General features: G+C 38.3%; 1 protein-coding gene across 1 annotated transcript in view; it reads right to left on the reverse strand.

The window, feature by feature from the left end:
• LOC308697316 (CD209 antigen-like protein C) overlaps window positions 1-17,707 on the reverse strand; it is a gene marked incomplete at its 5' end in the record, with an annotated part of 31,783 nt that extends 14,076 nt beyond the window's left edge. The window contains 2 exons of the mRNA XM_081376499.1: window positions 15,659-15,760; window positions 17,704-17,707. Coding sequence (XP_081232625.1) covers window positions 15,659-15,760; window positions 17,704-17,707 — 106 coding nt within the window. The remainder of the gene's footprint in view (window positions 1-15,658; window positions 15,761-17,703) is intronic.
• Between the last annotated feature and the right edge of the window lie 515 nt (window positions 17,708-18,222).

Genomic DNA, 18,222 nt, shown 5'->3' on the forward strand with positions numbered 1-18,222 from the left:
TGACACAGTTTCATTATGTTCATAATAATTTGATTCATAATTATGTCATTTTTTTCTAAAAGTAAAAAAAAACTAAAAGATTTTCTAAAAGCAATATTCTAAAGAGATACAAAGACAGTGTACGCCACCAGATTTCGTCATGAGTCATTTTGTACCCACTACTTTTAACTTCCGTTGACCGTTTTCAGTGGTTATGAGGAGCAATATGAGAGAAATTTTTTTGTAATCATTGTCTGACACAACAAATTTTTTTTTATAATATTCATTTTATTTTAATTTTCGTGTTCGCATTTATGAGGGGAAAAAACAACGTGTCAGTTTACGGTTATGGACGTGAGCGCTCTAAAAGCGGCACTAAAAGACTGCTTTAAAACTTTCACAGAGACCTCAAACAGAACAGCTGCCTTTCTTTAAATTGAATTTCGTTTTGTATTAATTATATCTTAATTTTAATCAGTGTTTCGTGAACCATTTGCCTGGATTTAAGAAGTAAATATAGCAGACAATCACGACATTGGAGGCCCCGGCGATATCTCATAAATGAACCGAAACTCAGCGTGTAATGAACATTCACATTTACAGTGTATTTAGACACATTTAGACGCATTCATAATCATTACTTTTACCGGTTCTTTGTGGCAAGCTTTATGCGTGCGGTCGTGCGCAGTGCGGCTATATTACTAAACACTCATGATCCATATAAGTAGGCTAATTAAATTAATATAAAGGGGTGATTTGTCCATGAATTACTTAAATGAACATCTAGCCTAGTATACTAGTCGACTAGAAAAAAAAAAGAAAAAAAAACCTTTCCCACTGCGCAATGTGACGTCGTAGTGACGTCATTTTCATGTAATTTTTGGACGTCCAAATTTGGTCCATTGAAGGGGTTGTTTTGTAACGCCAGGCGACGTCTTTTTTCGACGTCTTCCGCACGTCATTTTTCGACGTCTTCCGCACGTCATTTTTCGACGTCTTCCGCACGTCATTTTTCGACGTCCATCCACAAAAGTTTGTTTACAATAAATCGCGCTCAGTGCTCTCAAACAAAACAGCGGTTTCTTACACACACACACACACACACACACACACACACACACACACACACACACACACACACACACACACACACACACACACACACACACACACACACACACTGCTTTACCTGGGACTCGAACTCGTGATCATCTGCTCCACGTGCCAACGCTCTACTGTTTGAGCTACAGAGAGAGTGATATAATTTATGATTATCGCGTTTAGGCTAAAAATAGGTTCGGCGCTTGGATCACGAGCATCTTGCAGTACATTTAAAATATTTTAAATATAATATTTTAAATATTTTAAAAATTTATTACATTTTAAATATAGCGATTTGGAAACGTGGATGGAGCAGTGAATAGGTTCATTACACAGCAAAATGACACGACAAACTCGCGTTTTGGAAAAGAGCTCTTCATTTGTAAATTAAAAAAATTATAATAATCATGTAAATTTCCTGCACCTGTCATAGACGTCCAAAAAATTACCCAGTTCAGGTCCAATGTTGAACGTAAAAATGACGTCCAAGTTGGGTCATGGTTGGACGTCCAAATAGTGGACCTAGTTTGGACGTCGAAAAAAATCACCCAGTTCAAAGGTCCAATGTTGAACGTCAATATGACGTCCAAGTTGGGTCATGGTTGGACGTCCAAATAGTGGACCTAGTTTGGACGTCGAAAAAAATTACCCAGTTCAAAGGTCCAATGTTGAACGTCAATATGACGTCCAAGTTGGGTCATGGTTGGACGTCCAAATAGTGGACCTAGTTTGGACGTCAAAAAAAATTACCCAGTTCAAAGGTCCAATGTTGAACGTCTATATGACGTCCAAGTTGGGTCATGGTTGGACGTCCAAATAGTGGACCTAGTTTGGACGTCGAAAAAAATTACCCAGTTCAAAGGTCCAATGTTGAACGTCTATATGACGTCCAAGTTGGGTCATGGTTGGACGTCCAAATAGTGGACCTAGTTTGGACGTCGAAAAAAATTACCCAGTTCAAAGGTCCAATGTTGAACGTCTATATGACGTCCAAGTTGGGTCATGGTTGGACGTCCAAATAGTGGACCTAGTTTGGACGTCGAATAGATGTCCAGAATTGGTCATGGACCGACGGACCCAATATAGACATGATCTGCACGTCTATCCGACGTCCAATGTTTAGTGGGTTTAGTCGAAAGCAGCCCTTATTCCACATATTTTCGAACCAGGCAACATGACATCTGTGTTGAGCGAGCGACCGGAATGAATAGCGGAGCGGAATATTCAGAAATGCGCTCTCCACTCACGAGCTCTGATCGGAACAAACCCGAACCTCACTGTCTGCTGAACTTGCAGAATCATCAAAATATAATATTTTCTAAAGAAGAATTTTAAAACTTTATTGGTGGTAGTTGAGAAGAATTCCTCTTTCCATATCTAAATCATTTCGAGTGCAATATAAATGTACATTACTGTTATTCTTATTATATAAGAATAATACGTATTTTTTACAACATTTTTAACATAATAGAGAATATAAGTTTAGCGTGTTGTGTGTATTTCCTAATTATAAGCTTTTGGTGAAATTGCAACAAAACTGAAAGAGTAAAAGTGCATAAAAACATAAAAACATGGCGTCGTCTCAAGAAATATCTGCGTACACACGAAACCACTGAAACCGATTTTAAAACGATGTAGCCTAGTAGGCTGTACATACCAGACCAGGCACTGTAATTATGCCACAGTATACTAAAAACGGAGAAGACTTAAAGCATGCGCATAAACCTTGCGCGCTATACAACAATAATATTAGGCACAGTAGCTTCTTTTTTTCTTTTCTTTTTTTATCAAGAACTTTGTTGAACAATATGAACAACCATAAATGGTCTGGTACAAAATATGAGTCACGATATTCGATAGTTAACGGATGCATAAAGCTTGCCACAAAGAACTGGCAAAAGTAATCATGTGTCAAGTATAGCAAGGAGACATTTTAATTGTTTACTAATAATCTAGTGTTTTATGTGTCAGTCAAAGATGTTGACAATGCTGACTCGTCATCTTCGCAGATATTGTGAACGTGCCTACCCACTAAACATTGGACGTCGGATAGACGTGCAGATCATGTCTATATTGGGTCCGTCGGTCCATGACCAATTCTGGACATCTATTCGACGTCCAAACTAGGTCCACTATTTGGACGTCCAACCATGACCCAACTTGGACGTCATATAGACGTTCAACATTGGACCTTTGAACTGGGTAATTTTTTTCGACGTCCAAACTAGGTCCACTATTTGGACGTCCAACCATGACCCAACTTGGACGTCATATAGACGTTCAACATTGGACCTTTGAACTGGGTAATTTTTTTCGACGTCCAAACTAGGTCCACTATTTGGACGTCCAACCATGACCCAACTTGGACGTCATATAGACGTTCAACATTGGACCTTTGAACTGGGTAATTTTTTTTGACGTCCAAACTAGGTCCACTATTTGGACGTCCAACCATGACCCAACTTGGACGTCATATTGACGTTCAACATTGGACCTTTGAACTGGGTAATTTTTTTCGACGTCCAAACTAGGTCCACTATTTGGACGTCCAACCATGACCCAACTTGGACGTCATATTGACGTTCAACATTGGACCTTTGAACTGGGTGATTTTTTTCGACGTCCAAACTAGGTCCACTATTTGGACGTCCAACCATGACCCAACTTGGACGTCATTTTTACGTTCAACATTGGACCTGAACTGGGTAATTTTTTGGACGTCTATGACAGGTGCAGGAAATTTACATGATTATTATAATTTTTTTAATTTACAAATGAAGAGCTCTTTTCCAAAACGCGAGTTTGTCGTGTCATTTTGCTGTGTAATGAACCTATTCACTGCTCCATCCACGTTTCCAAATCGCTATATTTAAAATGTAATAAATTTTTAAAATATTTAAAATATTATATTTAAAATATTTTAAATGTACTGCAAGATGCTCGTGATCCAAGCGCCGAACCTATTTTTAGCCTAAACGCGATAATCATAAATTATATCACTCTCTCTGTAGCTCAAACAGTAGAGCGTTGGCACGTGGAGCAGATGATCACGAGTTCGAGTCCCAGGTAAAGCAAGGTGTGTGTGTGTGTGTGTGTGTGTGTGTGTGTGTGTGTGTGTGTGTGTGTGTGTGTGTGTGTGTGTGTGTGTGTGTGTGTGTGTGTGTGTGTGTGTGTGTGTGTGTGTGTGTGTGTGTGTGTGTGTGTGTGTGTGTGTGTGTGTGTGTGTGTGTGTGTGTGTGTGTGTACCTGTTTTTCTATCCCGGTGGGGACTTCAACCTGAATGCACACAGACTCATGGGGACTCGTGTTACAGTGGGGACCTAAATTGAGGTCCCCATGGGTAAACAAGCTTATAAATCATGCAGAATTAGTTTTTTTGGAAATGTAAAAATGCAGAAAGTTTTCTGTGATGGGTAGGGTTAGGGGTAGGGTTAGAGTAAGGGGATAGAATATACAGTGTGTACAGTATAAAAACCATTACGTCTATGGAGAGTCCCCACAAAGATAGTAAACCAGACATGTGTGTGTGTGTGTGTGTGTGTGTGTGTGTGTGTGTGTGTGTGTGTGTGTGTGTGTGTGTGTGTGTGTGTGTGTGTGTGTGTGTGTGTGTGTGTGTGTAACCGCTGTTTTGTTTGAGAGCACTGAGCGCGATTTATTGTAAACAAACTTTTGTGGATGGACGTCGAAAAATGAATTAAATAGTCTTAAATGCGTCTTCGTGGACAGAAACCAATATAATCTTCCTGATTTAATCACGTAAAACATAAGTCTAAACACAAGCACCACTCTTCTGGGCTGCGTTTCCCAAAAGCATCGTAAGCCTAAGTTGATCGTAAAAACGATCGTACGACTGATCTTAATATTACGGTCAGTTTCCCAAAAGCATCGTAGCTTAAGTAGCACTTGAAAATCTTCGTAGATCTACGAGTGCTCTGGAGTAATCGTACATCCCCAAGTGCATCGTAAGAAGACAGATTTATGAGGACACTTGCAGGACAACCGGCAGATTACACCTTTAACTTTATTCAAATGTATGTGATTATAATATAAGGTTTTGATTGTACTTTATTGTACACTTTATTACTCTTTTTTGTTGTTGGTTAAATTAATGTATAAATTAAATAATTAAAAAGGTCAGAAAAAAAATGGAAATAATTTAATCTAATAATCTTAATCAAAATTAAATGAATGAAACAATAAATATATAAAAGAAATCCTTTAAATCTGTTAAAAAATACATATTTGTTTCGCTCTATCTCCTCTAAAAGGACATTAATTTCATCTTTTTGAAAGGTATCTTTTCGTGTTTTTTTTTTTTGTTTTTTGTTTTTTTTTCAGCCATTTTGTCAGTGCCTCCGCCTGTAGGTGCTTTATATATACTTGTCTTGATTGCTAATCCACAACAGATGACAATTATTAGGTTAAACGTTCAGAATACGATTCCATATAAGGTTATTTTTCAGCACTTCGCGAATGGACAGCGACTCTTAAGTAGAACGTAGAGCGCGTTCTCGCGCGTTCATGTTAAGTGCATTTTTGGGAAACGCTCGTGGAATTGCTGCGAGCGTTCGTAACTTTGCACGTAGAAAGCGCTCTTAAGAGCTAAGATACATCGTTATCGGGAAACCCGGCCCTGAATGATGGTAACCACAAACCTCCAAGAGTTTGTAAACCAATTGTTTGTAAAACATATTTAATACTTAAATTAAAAAATATATATATATTTTTTTGCAGTGTATAGGCTAAATAAAACGACATTAAGAAAGTTATTTCCAAAATGTAATTAATTGCACAGTCTTTGTTTTAGCTGCTTGTTTTAGCTGCTAACAATTGCACAGAGTCAAGAAAGTACAACCACCCACCCCCCAGGTCTGCCGATTCAACCCCCAATGCTAATCGATCTCCTCTCAGGGAATCAAAAGAAAACCGGTTTTTCCAGTTTTCACCAGCGTGTGGTTGGGGTTTTAATCCCTTGCAGTTCCTTTGTTTAAATGCTATTTAAGCAAATCTACTATACATACGCTTTAAGTTATTTCAAATTAATGTTTATAGCTTAATTTGTTGATATCGCGTAACTTAATTTGACATATGTTGATATAACCAACTGACATTGTAGATTCCATTGCATGCCAGGAAGAGGCTTATGCTTTGTTTTAAGTAATGAGCATTTACTATAATATAGCCGCACTCAAGCGCACGACCGCACGCATAAAGCTTGCCACAAAGAACCGGTAAAAGTAATGATTATGAATGCGTCTAAATGTGTCTAAATACACTGTAAATGTGAATGTTCATTACACGCTGAGTTTCGGTTCATTTATGAGATATCGCCGGGGCCTCCAATGTCGTGATTGTCTGCTATATTTACTTCTTAAATCCAGGCAATTGGTTCACGAAACATTGATTAAAATTAAGACATAATTAATACAAAACGAAATTCAATTTAAAGAAAGGCAGCTGTTCTGTTTGAGGTCTCTGTGAAAGTTTTAAAGCAGTCTTTTAGTGCCGCTTTTAGAGCGCTCACGTCCATAACCGTAAACTGACACGTTGATTTTTCCCTCATAAATGCGAACACGAAAACTAAAATAAAATGAATATTATATATATATATATTTTTTTTGTGTGTCAGACAATGATTACAAAATTTTTCTCTCATATTGCTCCTCATAACCAAAACGGTCAACGGAAGTTAAAAGTAGTGGGTACAAAATGACTCATGACGAAATCTGGTGGGTACACGTACACTGTCTTTGTATCTCTTTAGAATATTGCTTTTAGAAAAACTTTTAGTTTTTTTACTTTTAGAAAAAAATGACATAATTATGAATCAAATTATTATGAACAAGTAATGAAACTGTGTCAAAATTCGACAACACAAAGAATGATCCAAAAGCGATATAACGCACATCTCAGGTTAAATTAATTATAAAAAACAGGGAACATTTTGTAAAAGCAAAACTGAACAAAATGCATAATTAAAATAATTGTATTAGGCTATGTGTTACCGAATATTTAATACCACTTCCCCATAATGTTGTAATTATTTTTTTAAAACAACATCTGTCAAACTGTCAATCAGATACCTCTTATCTGGTCATTTTTATTTTATTTTAGAAGTCATAACTGTTGATCACCCTTTATATGGATTTTGTGAATATGAATATTTAGAATATTTACAAACTGTCGGCAAGACCTCAAGCCAACCCCGGACATTCTGAGACTAACGTGGAAAAATCTTTATGCTTAATGCATTAAGACAGTTTAATTAAAATATTTATTAATAATTTAATGGCAAATCAGATGCGCCCAACGTATGCTACGCGTTGTGCTGCGACATTACCTCACAAGAAATATCTGCCCAAGAACAATCACACAAGAAATATCTGCACGAATTAAGAATCTGGGTAAGTCGCATTATTTAAGCCTTGCATTATGTTAGGATGATTTTGTGTATATATATAAAAAAATACTGCTGGGTTTTTACAGGCAGAGCCACGTGCATTATGCTCACACTAAATTCTCTGTTGCGCTTAGTATAAATGCGCATTGCATGCACAATCATCTTAATAGTTGTACAAAAAAGTTATGCGCTGGCAAGAACGTCACTTTGCTGTTTTAATAAAAGCAATGTTAAATATTCTGCATGCACTCATCTCCTGGAAACCACAGTAATGACAAAGCATATAAAAATTCGTAAACGTTGTCCAATACCCCTTCTTGTCTTAATGAACCTTTTGCATTTACAAATATTTTCAAATGTCTGTATAATACAGTAGCCTACTGTAAATATTTGTGTCTATTACTATTTATAATTTATATTTTATTGTGGATGTTTTCTCACAATCATGACGTAATGTGAAGTAAAATAAAAAATCTGATGTAAAGTTGTTTTTTATGCGCCACCTGGTGGATATTCTGTGAAGCAAAACACATTGAGGGATTTTTTTAAGTAGGCCCCCCCGAAGCACTTGCAGAATTCTGCGAGACTCTACGAGACGAATTGCCGAATGCCGCGGGAGAAAACGCGCGTTTTTAAAGGCCAGATCTGTATTTGAGCTCCCACATGCTGTGGTTGTATTTGAGCTCCCACATGCTGTGGTTGGCAGGTCACAGGCCTCACTAGGCCTTCCTGTATTTTGAGCTTCCATATTTTGTAAGGTCCCCCATGGTGTGGTCGCCAGGTTAGAGGCCTCACCGGCCTTCCTGATTTGAGCTCCCACATATTGTGGTTGAATACAAGCTTCCCCACGTTGTGGTCGCCAGGTTAGAGGTCCTACCAGGCCTTCCTGGAGGTAAGCTCCCTTTAGGCCCTCACAGGCCTCCTCAGTGTTTTGAAACACAAACACTGGGTAGATCCATGGATCGAGTAGAGAAACTCCCCTCGCTGGCAAGGGTTGTAAAGCACTATGCTGAGTTATACTCTCCAGGATGTCCCGTCTCTGAGATCCGGGCTGAGTGGTTCACTGCCTGCTTCGCAGTCCCTCGGGTTGGATGCCTTCCTAAGGCAAGTGTCCAGAGGCTCTGTCTTCGGACAGACGGGAAGTGGCCAGACTGTAGTGTCTTATGTAGTGACACCAGGTCAGGCCTGCCTGGTGGCATTTCAGGTGGCACGCTCCCCTGAATAGTGACTGGCTGGGAGTCCCTTGGGTCCCCTAGCCACACTCCCTAGGCAAGGCAAGGCAAGGCAAGGCAAGGCAAGGCAAGTTTATTTATATAGCACATTTCATACACAATGGTAATTCAAAGTGCTTTACATACTATTAAAAATAAACAGAAGAAATAAGAATATACAAAACAGTTTAGAATAAAGAAACAAGAAAGAACTAAAAATAATTAAAACAGTTTAGAATAAAGAACCGTTTAAAATAAAGAAACGAGAAAGAACTAAAAATAATTAAAACAGTTTAGAATAAAGACTAAAATAAGACACAGTATAAACAGTCGGACAAACAGTGACACAGTGCTCATTCATTAAATGCAAAGTTAAACAGATGTGTTTTGAGTCTGGATTTGAATGTGACTAATGTAGGAGCACATCTGATCTCCTCTGGAAGCTGGTTCCAGCTGCGGCTGGCATAATAGCTAAAAGCAGACTCTCCATGCTTAGAGTGAACTCTTGGAACTTCTAGCTGATATGATCCTAATGATCTGAGTAATCTGTTGGGTTTGTATTCCGTGAGCATATCTGCAATGTATTGAGGTCCTAGGCCATTAAATGATTTATATACTAGTAATAATACTTTAAAATCAATCCTATAAGTAACTGGCAGCCAGTGTAATGACCTGAGTACTGGTGTGATATGTTCATATTTTCTGGTTCTGCTAAGAATCCTGGCTGCAGCGTTCTGTATGAGCTGCAAATGTTTTATGGTCTTTTTGGGAAGGCCAGTGAGGAGTCCATTACAATAATCCACCCTGCTGGTGATGAAAGCATGCACTAGTTTCTCTAAGTCTTGACTGGAAACAAAGCATCTAATTCTTGCAATATTTTTCAGATGATAGTATGCTGATTTAGTTATTGCTTTGACATGACTATTGAAACTAAGGTCTGACTCTAAAGACACACCAAGATTCCTGACTTGATTTTTAGTTGTTTGACCTTTAGAGTGAAGGTATGCGTTCACCTTGAGAACTTCATCTTTGTTTCCAAACACAATGATTTCAGTTTTGTCTTTGTTTAACTGTAGAAAGTTTTGGCACATCCAGCTGTTGACTTCGTCAATGCATTGAAGCAGAGAGTCAATGGGGCTGTAATCATTAGGCGATAGGGCTAAGTAGATCTGTGTGTCGTCTGCATAGCTGTGGTAAGCGATTTGGTTCTTTCTCATTATTTGGCTCATTGGGAGCATGTACAGGTTGAACAGGAGTGGCGCAAGAATTGAGCCTTGAGGGACTCCGCATGTCATGGGCGTCCACTCAGACTTATGATCTCCTATACTCACATAATAACCTCTCCCATCTAAGTATGACCTGAACCATTTTAGGACTATCCCAGAAATCCCCACCCAGTTTTCCAGCCTGTCAAGAAGTATGTTATGATCGACAGTGTCAAATGCAGCACTGAGGTCGAGTAGAACCAGCACTGATAATTTGCCTGAATCCGTATTTAAGCGAATATCGTTTATTATCTTAATGAGCGCCGTCTCTGTGCTGTGGTGCGGTCGGAAACCAGATTGAAAATTATCAAAGTATCCATTTGAGTTTAAGAATTTGTTCAGCTGGTTGAAGACAACTTTTTCAATGATTTTGCCTGTGAAAGGAAGATTTGAGATCGGTCTATAGTTGCTTAATATAGTCTTATCCAGATTGCTCTTTTTCAGGAGGGGTTTGACAACAGCAGTTTTAAGGGAGTTTGGAAAACTTCCATAGAAAAGTGAGGCATTTACCACTTCTAGGAGATCTGCTTCTAAACAGTCTAACACACTTTTAAAAAAAGATGTGGGAAGTGTGTCAAGGGCGCAGGTTGATGTTTTAAGGTGCTGAACGGTTTCTTTCAGAATTTTGCCATCAATTTCTTCAAAATCAGACATAGTAACTACTTTCTCAGGTTGTAGTCTGATCTGTCTGACCTCAGTGCAACTCAAGGATGTGCTGATCACCTTTCTAATATTATTGATTTTCTCAGAGAAAAAGGTAGCAAACTCACTACACTTGCTGTCGGAGAGCATTTCACTGGGAATCTGGCTTGGTGGATTTGTTAGTCTGTCGACAGTAGCGAAGAGATTTCGAGTATTATTTAGGTTTCTGTTTATGATATTGGAGAAGAAAGTCTGTCTAGCTTTGCCTAGTTCCATATTGAAAGCACGAATGGTGTCTCTATAGATGTTATAGTGGATTACAAGTTTTGTCTTTCGCCACATGCGCTCTGATTTTCTGCATTGTCTTTTCATAATTTGCACTGCTGTTGAGTTTCTCCAAGGTGCTTTTTGTTTACCATTCTTCCTGACTTTCACAGGAGCAATATCATCAATTACATTTTTAACCTTCGAGTTAAAAGAAACAAGGAGAGAATCAACCGAGTCAGCAGATATGCTCGGTCTTAGGGATATGGCCTTCATAAATAGTACACTAGTGTTCTCATTTAGGCATCTCTTCTTGACAGACACAGATCTAACTTCAATGGCAGGAGAGATCAATAAATCAAAGAAAATACAGTAATGATCAGAGAGTGCGACATCCTTAATATCATTCAATGAAATGTTTAGACCCTTACTGATAAGTAAATCTAGAGTGTGTCCACGATTGTGTGTGGGCCCATGTACATGTTGAATCAGATCAAAAGTTTTTAAAACAGTATTGATTTCTTTTGCCATATTATTTTCTGAATTATCTATGTGAATGTTAAAATCTCCAGCAATAGTGAAACTGTCAAACTCTGAGGAAATTATTGATAACAGTTCTGTAAAGTCTTCAGCAAAGGCTGAAGAGTATTTTGGAGGCCTGTAAATAGTGATAAGTAAAATCCGTGGAGCACCTTTTAACACAATACCCAGATATTCAAAAGACGGGTAATTACCAAATGATATTTGCTTACATTGATAGACATCTTTAAAAAGAGCAGCTACACCCCCACCTCTCCTTCCAGCTCTGGAGACACTCATAAAGGTAAAGTTCGGAGGAGATGTTTCATTGAGGATTGTTGCACTGCAGCTGGCTTCTAGCCAAGTTTCATTTAGAAATATAAAGTCCAGGTTGTATGTGCTTATAAAGTCATTGACTAGAAGTGATTTATTTTTAAGTGAGCGGATGTTTAAAAGTGCTAACTTAACAGTCTTGCTTTTTGTGTCCACAATCTTAGTTTGTCGTGTGATAGGCACCAGATTAGATGGGTTTGCTGTACGGCTTTTAAAGGCCTTAGACTTTCTAACATGTGAATGAACAGATGATACAGGAACACTGGGTTCCCGCTTGTTCTGTAAACATTTGAGAAAGTTACTGTTATCACAGCGGGGACCCGGCACAAATCACTTGGAGCTGGTATCAGTTGATTTTGTAACACCTCGAGCAGACGGTGGAAGTTGTGGGCCCTGGCGTTGTGGAAGGGGCCTTAATGCTCGGGGAGGAGGGGGAGGGGGGAGAGGGCGAGCTGCGCCCATAGACTTTGGTGGTAGTGATGTTTTTCTGGTTGATATCTGGGGGCTTCCAGCGAATTGGGTTCCAGCATACACTAGTTTTTCCATTTTCTCTGAGAAACACATCAATGGGGATGTAGGAGATAGTGATAGCGGTGAGAGTGGCTGTGGTGTTAATGGAGGCTGTAATATGCTGTCTTGGCTTTCCTGGTCGTGTTTGGGTGCTGAATCTGTTGTTACTGGTGGCTGTAATGTACTGTCCTGGCTTCCCTGGTCATTCTTGGGTGCTGAATCTGTTGTTATTGGAGGCTGTAATATGGTGTCCTGGCTTCCCTGGTCATTCTTGGGTGCTGAATCTGTTGTTATTGGAGGCTGTAATATGCTGTCCTGGTTTCCCTGGTCATTCTTGGGTGCTGAATCTGTTGTTATTGGAGGCTGTAATATGCTGTCCTGGCTTCCCTGGTCATTCTTGGGTGCTGAATCTGTTGTTATTGGAGGCTGTAATATGCTGTCCTTGGGAGCTGAATCTTGTGACATTTCTAATATGTCACAGTCTGACTCTGGTGAGCTCAGTGGGCAGGGCTCGGCTGAAGTTGTGTCCGTGAGCAGAAGTTGTTTTGGCTGCATGGTGTTATCATTGTCTTTGTGAGATGTGTCAGCCGCATGTCCATTCAAGTCCTGAAGTGAAGTCCTGTGGTCATTCAAACTGTGTCCAGGTGAGTGTGTGCCATTCTGGTTGATTGGATTGGCAGAAGGATGGTGAAGGGAGAAAAGGATATTGTCCTTTAGCACTCTTGAACCCAGTTTGTTTGGAAGATGGCCATTTTGTTGAAACAGTGGCCTCTGATTCCAGAAAAGATTAAAGTTGTCTATGAAGTTCACTCCTTTTATATTACAGGTTTTTTGCAGCCATGAATTAAGCCCAAGCAACCGTGAGAACCTGTTACTTCCTCTTGCTGGGAGTGGTCCACTGATGAATGTTTGTACTTTCAGTCTTTTGAGTGTTTCAAAAAGTTCATTGAAATCCTTCTTAAGCTGTTCTGACTGCTCTTTATGGATATCATTCTTCCCCACATGAATGATGAGTCGATTTGCAGTCTTATGTTTCATCAAAATATTTTGAATTTCTCTGTTTACGTCAGAGGTTGTTGCTTGTGGAAGGCAGCATGTAGTTGTATCTTTCGAGCTGATATCTCTGATCGTAGAGTCCCCAACTATCAATGTTTTGACCTCGGCTGCGCTCTGAGCTGAGTGCCGCTGTCTGCTTGACCTTGAGCGCCTGTTAGTATCAGAGTGAGCTCCTGGCTGTCTGTGTTCATCCACATTTAACAAATTTGAGCATTCCTCATTCAATAATACTTCAAATCTGTTCTTAAGATGAATAGGTTGTGGAAGACGACCAGTGTTTGTAATCCTTGTAGCTGTGTATGGTGTAGATGAAACTATTTTTGCCTGAGAGAGTCTAATGCCTCTATTTTTGGGTTTTGCCCCCTCTTTGTACCAACGGTTTGTAGGTCGATCGGCTTGTTTCTCTGCACTAGGTCTGTTCTGTTGAGGAGCATTAAATTCATGACACTCACCGGCTGTGCGCTGTATTTGTCCTTGATGAAACTCTGTTGTGGGTTCCGTCTGGTTTGATCCTACCATTAGCTTTGTTTCAAGAACTGTAATCCTTTGTAAAAGTTTTTGGCAGTTAGTACAGCAAGTAGAATCAAAAGGACGCATTTTCTCTTATCCTTGTGAATGTTTTCTCTTCCGCCAGAATGTAAGCAGTTCAGTTTTCTCTTCCTCGGAATGTAAGCTTCAGTAAATTCTGAAGGAATGAAACTAATTCTGCTTTTTTATAGTAATCCAAGCGTCCTGAGCACTGTGCTGATTCACTGAAGTTAAAATTAGGAGATAAAATGTAATAATAACGAAAGCGATAGAGCAAAGTGCGGAGCAGTAGGCAAAAGCGTCCGAACAGTAGCAAAGCAGGTCCCTAGAAGGGACCCCTTCTATTGGAAGCTGATGTCCTAAGCCTTTGAGCTGGCCCAGATATACCCCCCATTAACTATGTTCTGGCGGTTTCTTGGTTCATTAGCTTGGGCTATGACCGGTAGGGAGTGCTGTCACTGACAGCCCGATGTGACCTAAGGGTGAGTGGTTCCAGTGTTTCTGAATTACTGGTTCGGACAGTTGTCACTGCCTTTGGGCATGCACTCCCCTCAGCATGGTGGCGTTGGTATATCGTTCCCCATAGCGTCATTCTGACGTAGTGTAGAGTTCCCTTTCGAAAGGGAACGTCTCAGGTTACGACTGTAACCTATGTTCCCTGAGAACAGGGAACGAGACACTACGTCTTCCTGCCATGCCTCGGGGCCTGCCTGCAACAGTCCCTTCAGACGATAGGATGTTGTCATGTGTGCAAGGCTCCCCTTTTATACATCCAGGTCGCGCGTTAATCAATCAAGCTGATGATTCACGGGCTGTCGCCGGTCAACATGATTGACGTGAGTTGATATTTACTTCAGACACCTGTCACGCCTGAGGCGTTCCCCATAGCGTCATTCTGACGTAGTGTCTCGTTCCCTGTTCTCAGGGAACATAGGTTACAGTCGTAACCTGAGACGTTTTTACTGTAACTGTATACAGTAAATTCTTCTGTTGTTTTGTACGTAGACCACTGTATGTACAACTTTGTGTTAGTTGGGATGAATAAGTACTAGTATCTAAAGAATAAGTACTAGTATATATTTAATAGGTACTAGTATCTAATGACTTAGTACTAGTATTTATTGAATACATACTAGTATCTAGTAATAGGTACTAGTATCTAAAAAATAAGTTCTAGTACCTAATTAATAACTACTAGTATCTAATATATATGTACTAGTCACAATTGGAATACATACTAGTCAGAACTAAATAGTTGATATCTGAATGACAGATCCCCATAGAAGTCAATGGCAAAAAAAAAAAAAAATATATATTGTTACTAGTAACAAAAGAATAGTTATTAGTCACTATTGGAATAAGTACTAGTATCTAATAAATAAGAACTAGAATCTAATGAATAAGTACTAGTATTTTTAAAAAGGTACTAGTAACTAAAGGATAAGCACTAGTATCTAAAGAATAGGCACTAGTACCTAGTACCGAATAAGTACTAGTATCTAAAAAATAAGTACTAGTAGCAAGAAAATAGTGACTAGTCGGTTTAAATGATTAAATGTTAAAACGGCTTGCCATAGAAACAGCTTGAAAGTAGGTTAACCCACTCACCAGTGCAAGAAGAGAGGCAGTTTTTAACTTTCTGGTACTTGTCTAAGAGCTCTCTCTCAAGAGTTTGAGGCAGAACACACTGGTGCCTCTGGGTGATTTTTTAGCAGCTTTATATCTGTCAAGTGTTAACAATTGCAACCCACAGGAAATCAATACCATAACTCTTGTATAAGTGTATAACTGCCTTAAATGTGGCTGTTTTCATCAGAGCAAAGATCAAATAGAGCAAGAATTATACTCACACATGAACCCCAGAACACTCAGACCTCCAAGAGCCAAAACAAGAGAGACACCGAGGACGATCAGAAGAACTTTAGTCCGCTTTGAGGAAGTAACTTGATTCCCTGTGATTAGAAATCAAATGTGATGACTGAATTCCAGTGTGATTCAATTGTACAACGTTGATTATTGTATTTAATTGGCAGAATAGTTTGGCTTGAAAACATTCACAGATCATTTTAACATATACAGTTTTTTTTTTTCCAAATTGCTTAGACACTAAAAGTGGAACTTGAGGCTCACTCAGTGAAACCATTCAATCATGTACCGAATCTTCAGTCCAAGTCTGCAAAACTAGATATAATTTTTTAATATCAAAAAGATTAACAATGCAGATTTATTTTTTACAGCCATCTTTGATCATATTTACCAAGGGGGCAAATCATTCTGATCAGCACTGACAGGATCATGTGGAGCTCTGTATGAATTTTTGAAGTAATTACAAAGATTTAAACACCAAAACGACATAATACTAGATGAGAGAGCGCGGTGTAAACAACCTTGTTGAACTGCATTATGCCAATAGAGCATGAATATGTAAAACAAATATCTGCAACTAAAAACACAGGTGTTTTATACTGAGAATGAGAAAGCAGTGTGTGATATAGGAACCAAACACAAATAGAAATTTGCAGGAAGTTACATTATAAAAACCTCAGACTCAGTGATCTCAATCACAGTTTTTTTCCCCAAATTACTTAGACAGTAAAAGTGAAACTTGAGGTTCACTCAGTGAAAACATTCACTCATGTACCGCATCTTCAGTCCAAGTCTGCAAAACTACAAGCACATTATACGCTTTAAACTCAGTTTGTAATTGAAAAACAAACTTTTTGCAAAACTTTAAACACAGTTCTCTACATTATACACATCATTCAAAACTAACAGCTCTTTTGTTTCATTTGGGAAACACATGTCACACTCATTTACTATATAAATTGTATAAATTAATTATATAAATAAATTATAGAAATTGTTCACTTAGAAATCAAACCTTAGTGTTTTGAGAAATAAAGATATATTGCTTTTCAGCAGCTTCACAATAGTAACACATTCAAAACAAATTCTGCTGTAAAGCAGTTCTCACAAGCCAAAAGTGTCATTATTCAGCTCAAGGCAGTTCAGTTTTGATTCAGTTCAGTTCATAACTGTGTAAAATTAATCAGTTCTGTATATACAGTGTATTTGTGCACATTCATGTACGTGGGAGAAACTCCTATGACTCCACTGCACACTGTGCAGCAAGCAAAAGACACAAGATAGTAGTGTTTTACAGTTTTCACATCTGTGTGTAGTCTGGTGTGTATGTGGCTAATCATTTGTAATCACAATTTTTGAAAGAGTTAAAATAGTTTTGAATTATGTGTTTGCTTTTGCAAGAGATGTCTGATGTTTTTCATGTTGTGTGCATGTTTTGTGGTTTTGTGTGTAGAATTTCAAGAAATGGAGCCATAGTTTCAGAAATTGTGTGCAAGCAATAAAAAAAAAAAAAAAAAAAAAAAAAATCTGCAATGCCTTTTGAATGTTCAACTTGCTGGGGACACTTCTTAACATCTATATTTAGTTACATTAAATCAAAATACATTATTTTACAATGTGGCATCCGTTGAACAACCCTGTACTCAGGAACTATATCATTCTAATTATAAATTATTTAAAAGTGAACTGAATGAAAACAACAGCTGTTGATTATACAAAATTATACATGCAAACGTTTAGAAAAAGACACCCATCTCATGTCTCTTTTAATGTGTTCTCAGCATTACATGCTTCTCTCTTTTGGTATATCATAGTGGAGAAAGAACACGGAACTTTAAAATTGATACACGTCAGCAAATATATATATATTTCTTCTTTTTTTTTTTTTTTTTTTTTCATTAATTACAATATTTGAGTCATCGATTTAACAGGCCTGAAGGAATCATATTATTCGAATTATTCAACAGTTAGGAACGAACAGAATGAAAAAAATAGCTGATGCTCAGAAAAATCATAAATGCATTCTTACCCATGCAACGAGAACTTTTGTTGTTTGCAGAATTTACATTATCATAAATCATTTCCATTTTACTAACCCAACACGACAGCAAACTCTGAGCCCTGTGTGTTATTTTCAGGAAGGAAGAACCAAGTTGGCATCAACCTAAGTTATAATAAACAGGAAGTAATGACTGTAAAAAGTTATTAATCTAAATATGGCATTGCAAAAGGCTAATTGTGTTGTTTGATATTAATTACTTCGACATGAATCATGCAAATACATGGTGTTTCTGATGTGGCTTAAAACCTTATTCCAAAATGGATTAAATTCATTATTTTCCTCAGAATTCTACAAACAATACCCCATAATGACAATGTGAAAGAAGTTTGTTTGAAATCTCTGCAAATTTATTAAAAAATAAAAAAACGGGGGAAAAGAATCACATGTACATAAGTATTCACAGCCTTTGCCATGACACACAAAATTGAGCTCAGGTGCCTCCTGTTTCCACTGATCATACTTGAGATGTTTCTACAACTTAATTGG

The sequence above is a fragment of the Scardinius erythrophthalmus genome, assembly GCF_964197995.2.
Source record: "Scardinius erythrophthalmus genome assembly, chromosome: 10".
Lineage (NCBI taxonomy): Eukaryota > Metazoa > Chordata > Actinopteri > Cypriniformes > Leuciscidae > Scardinius > Scardinius erythrophthalmus.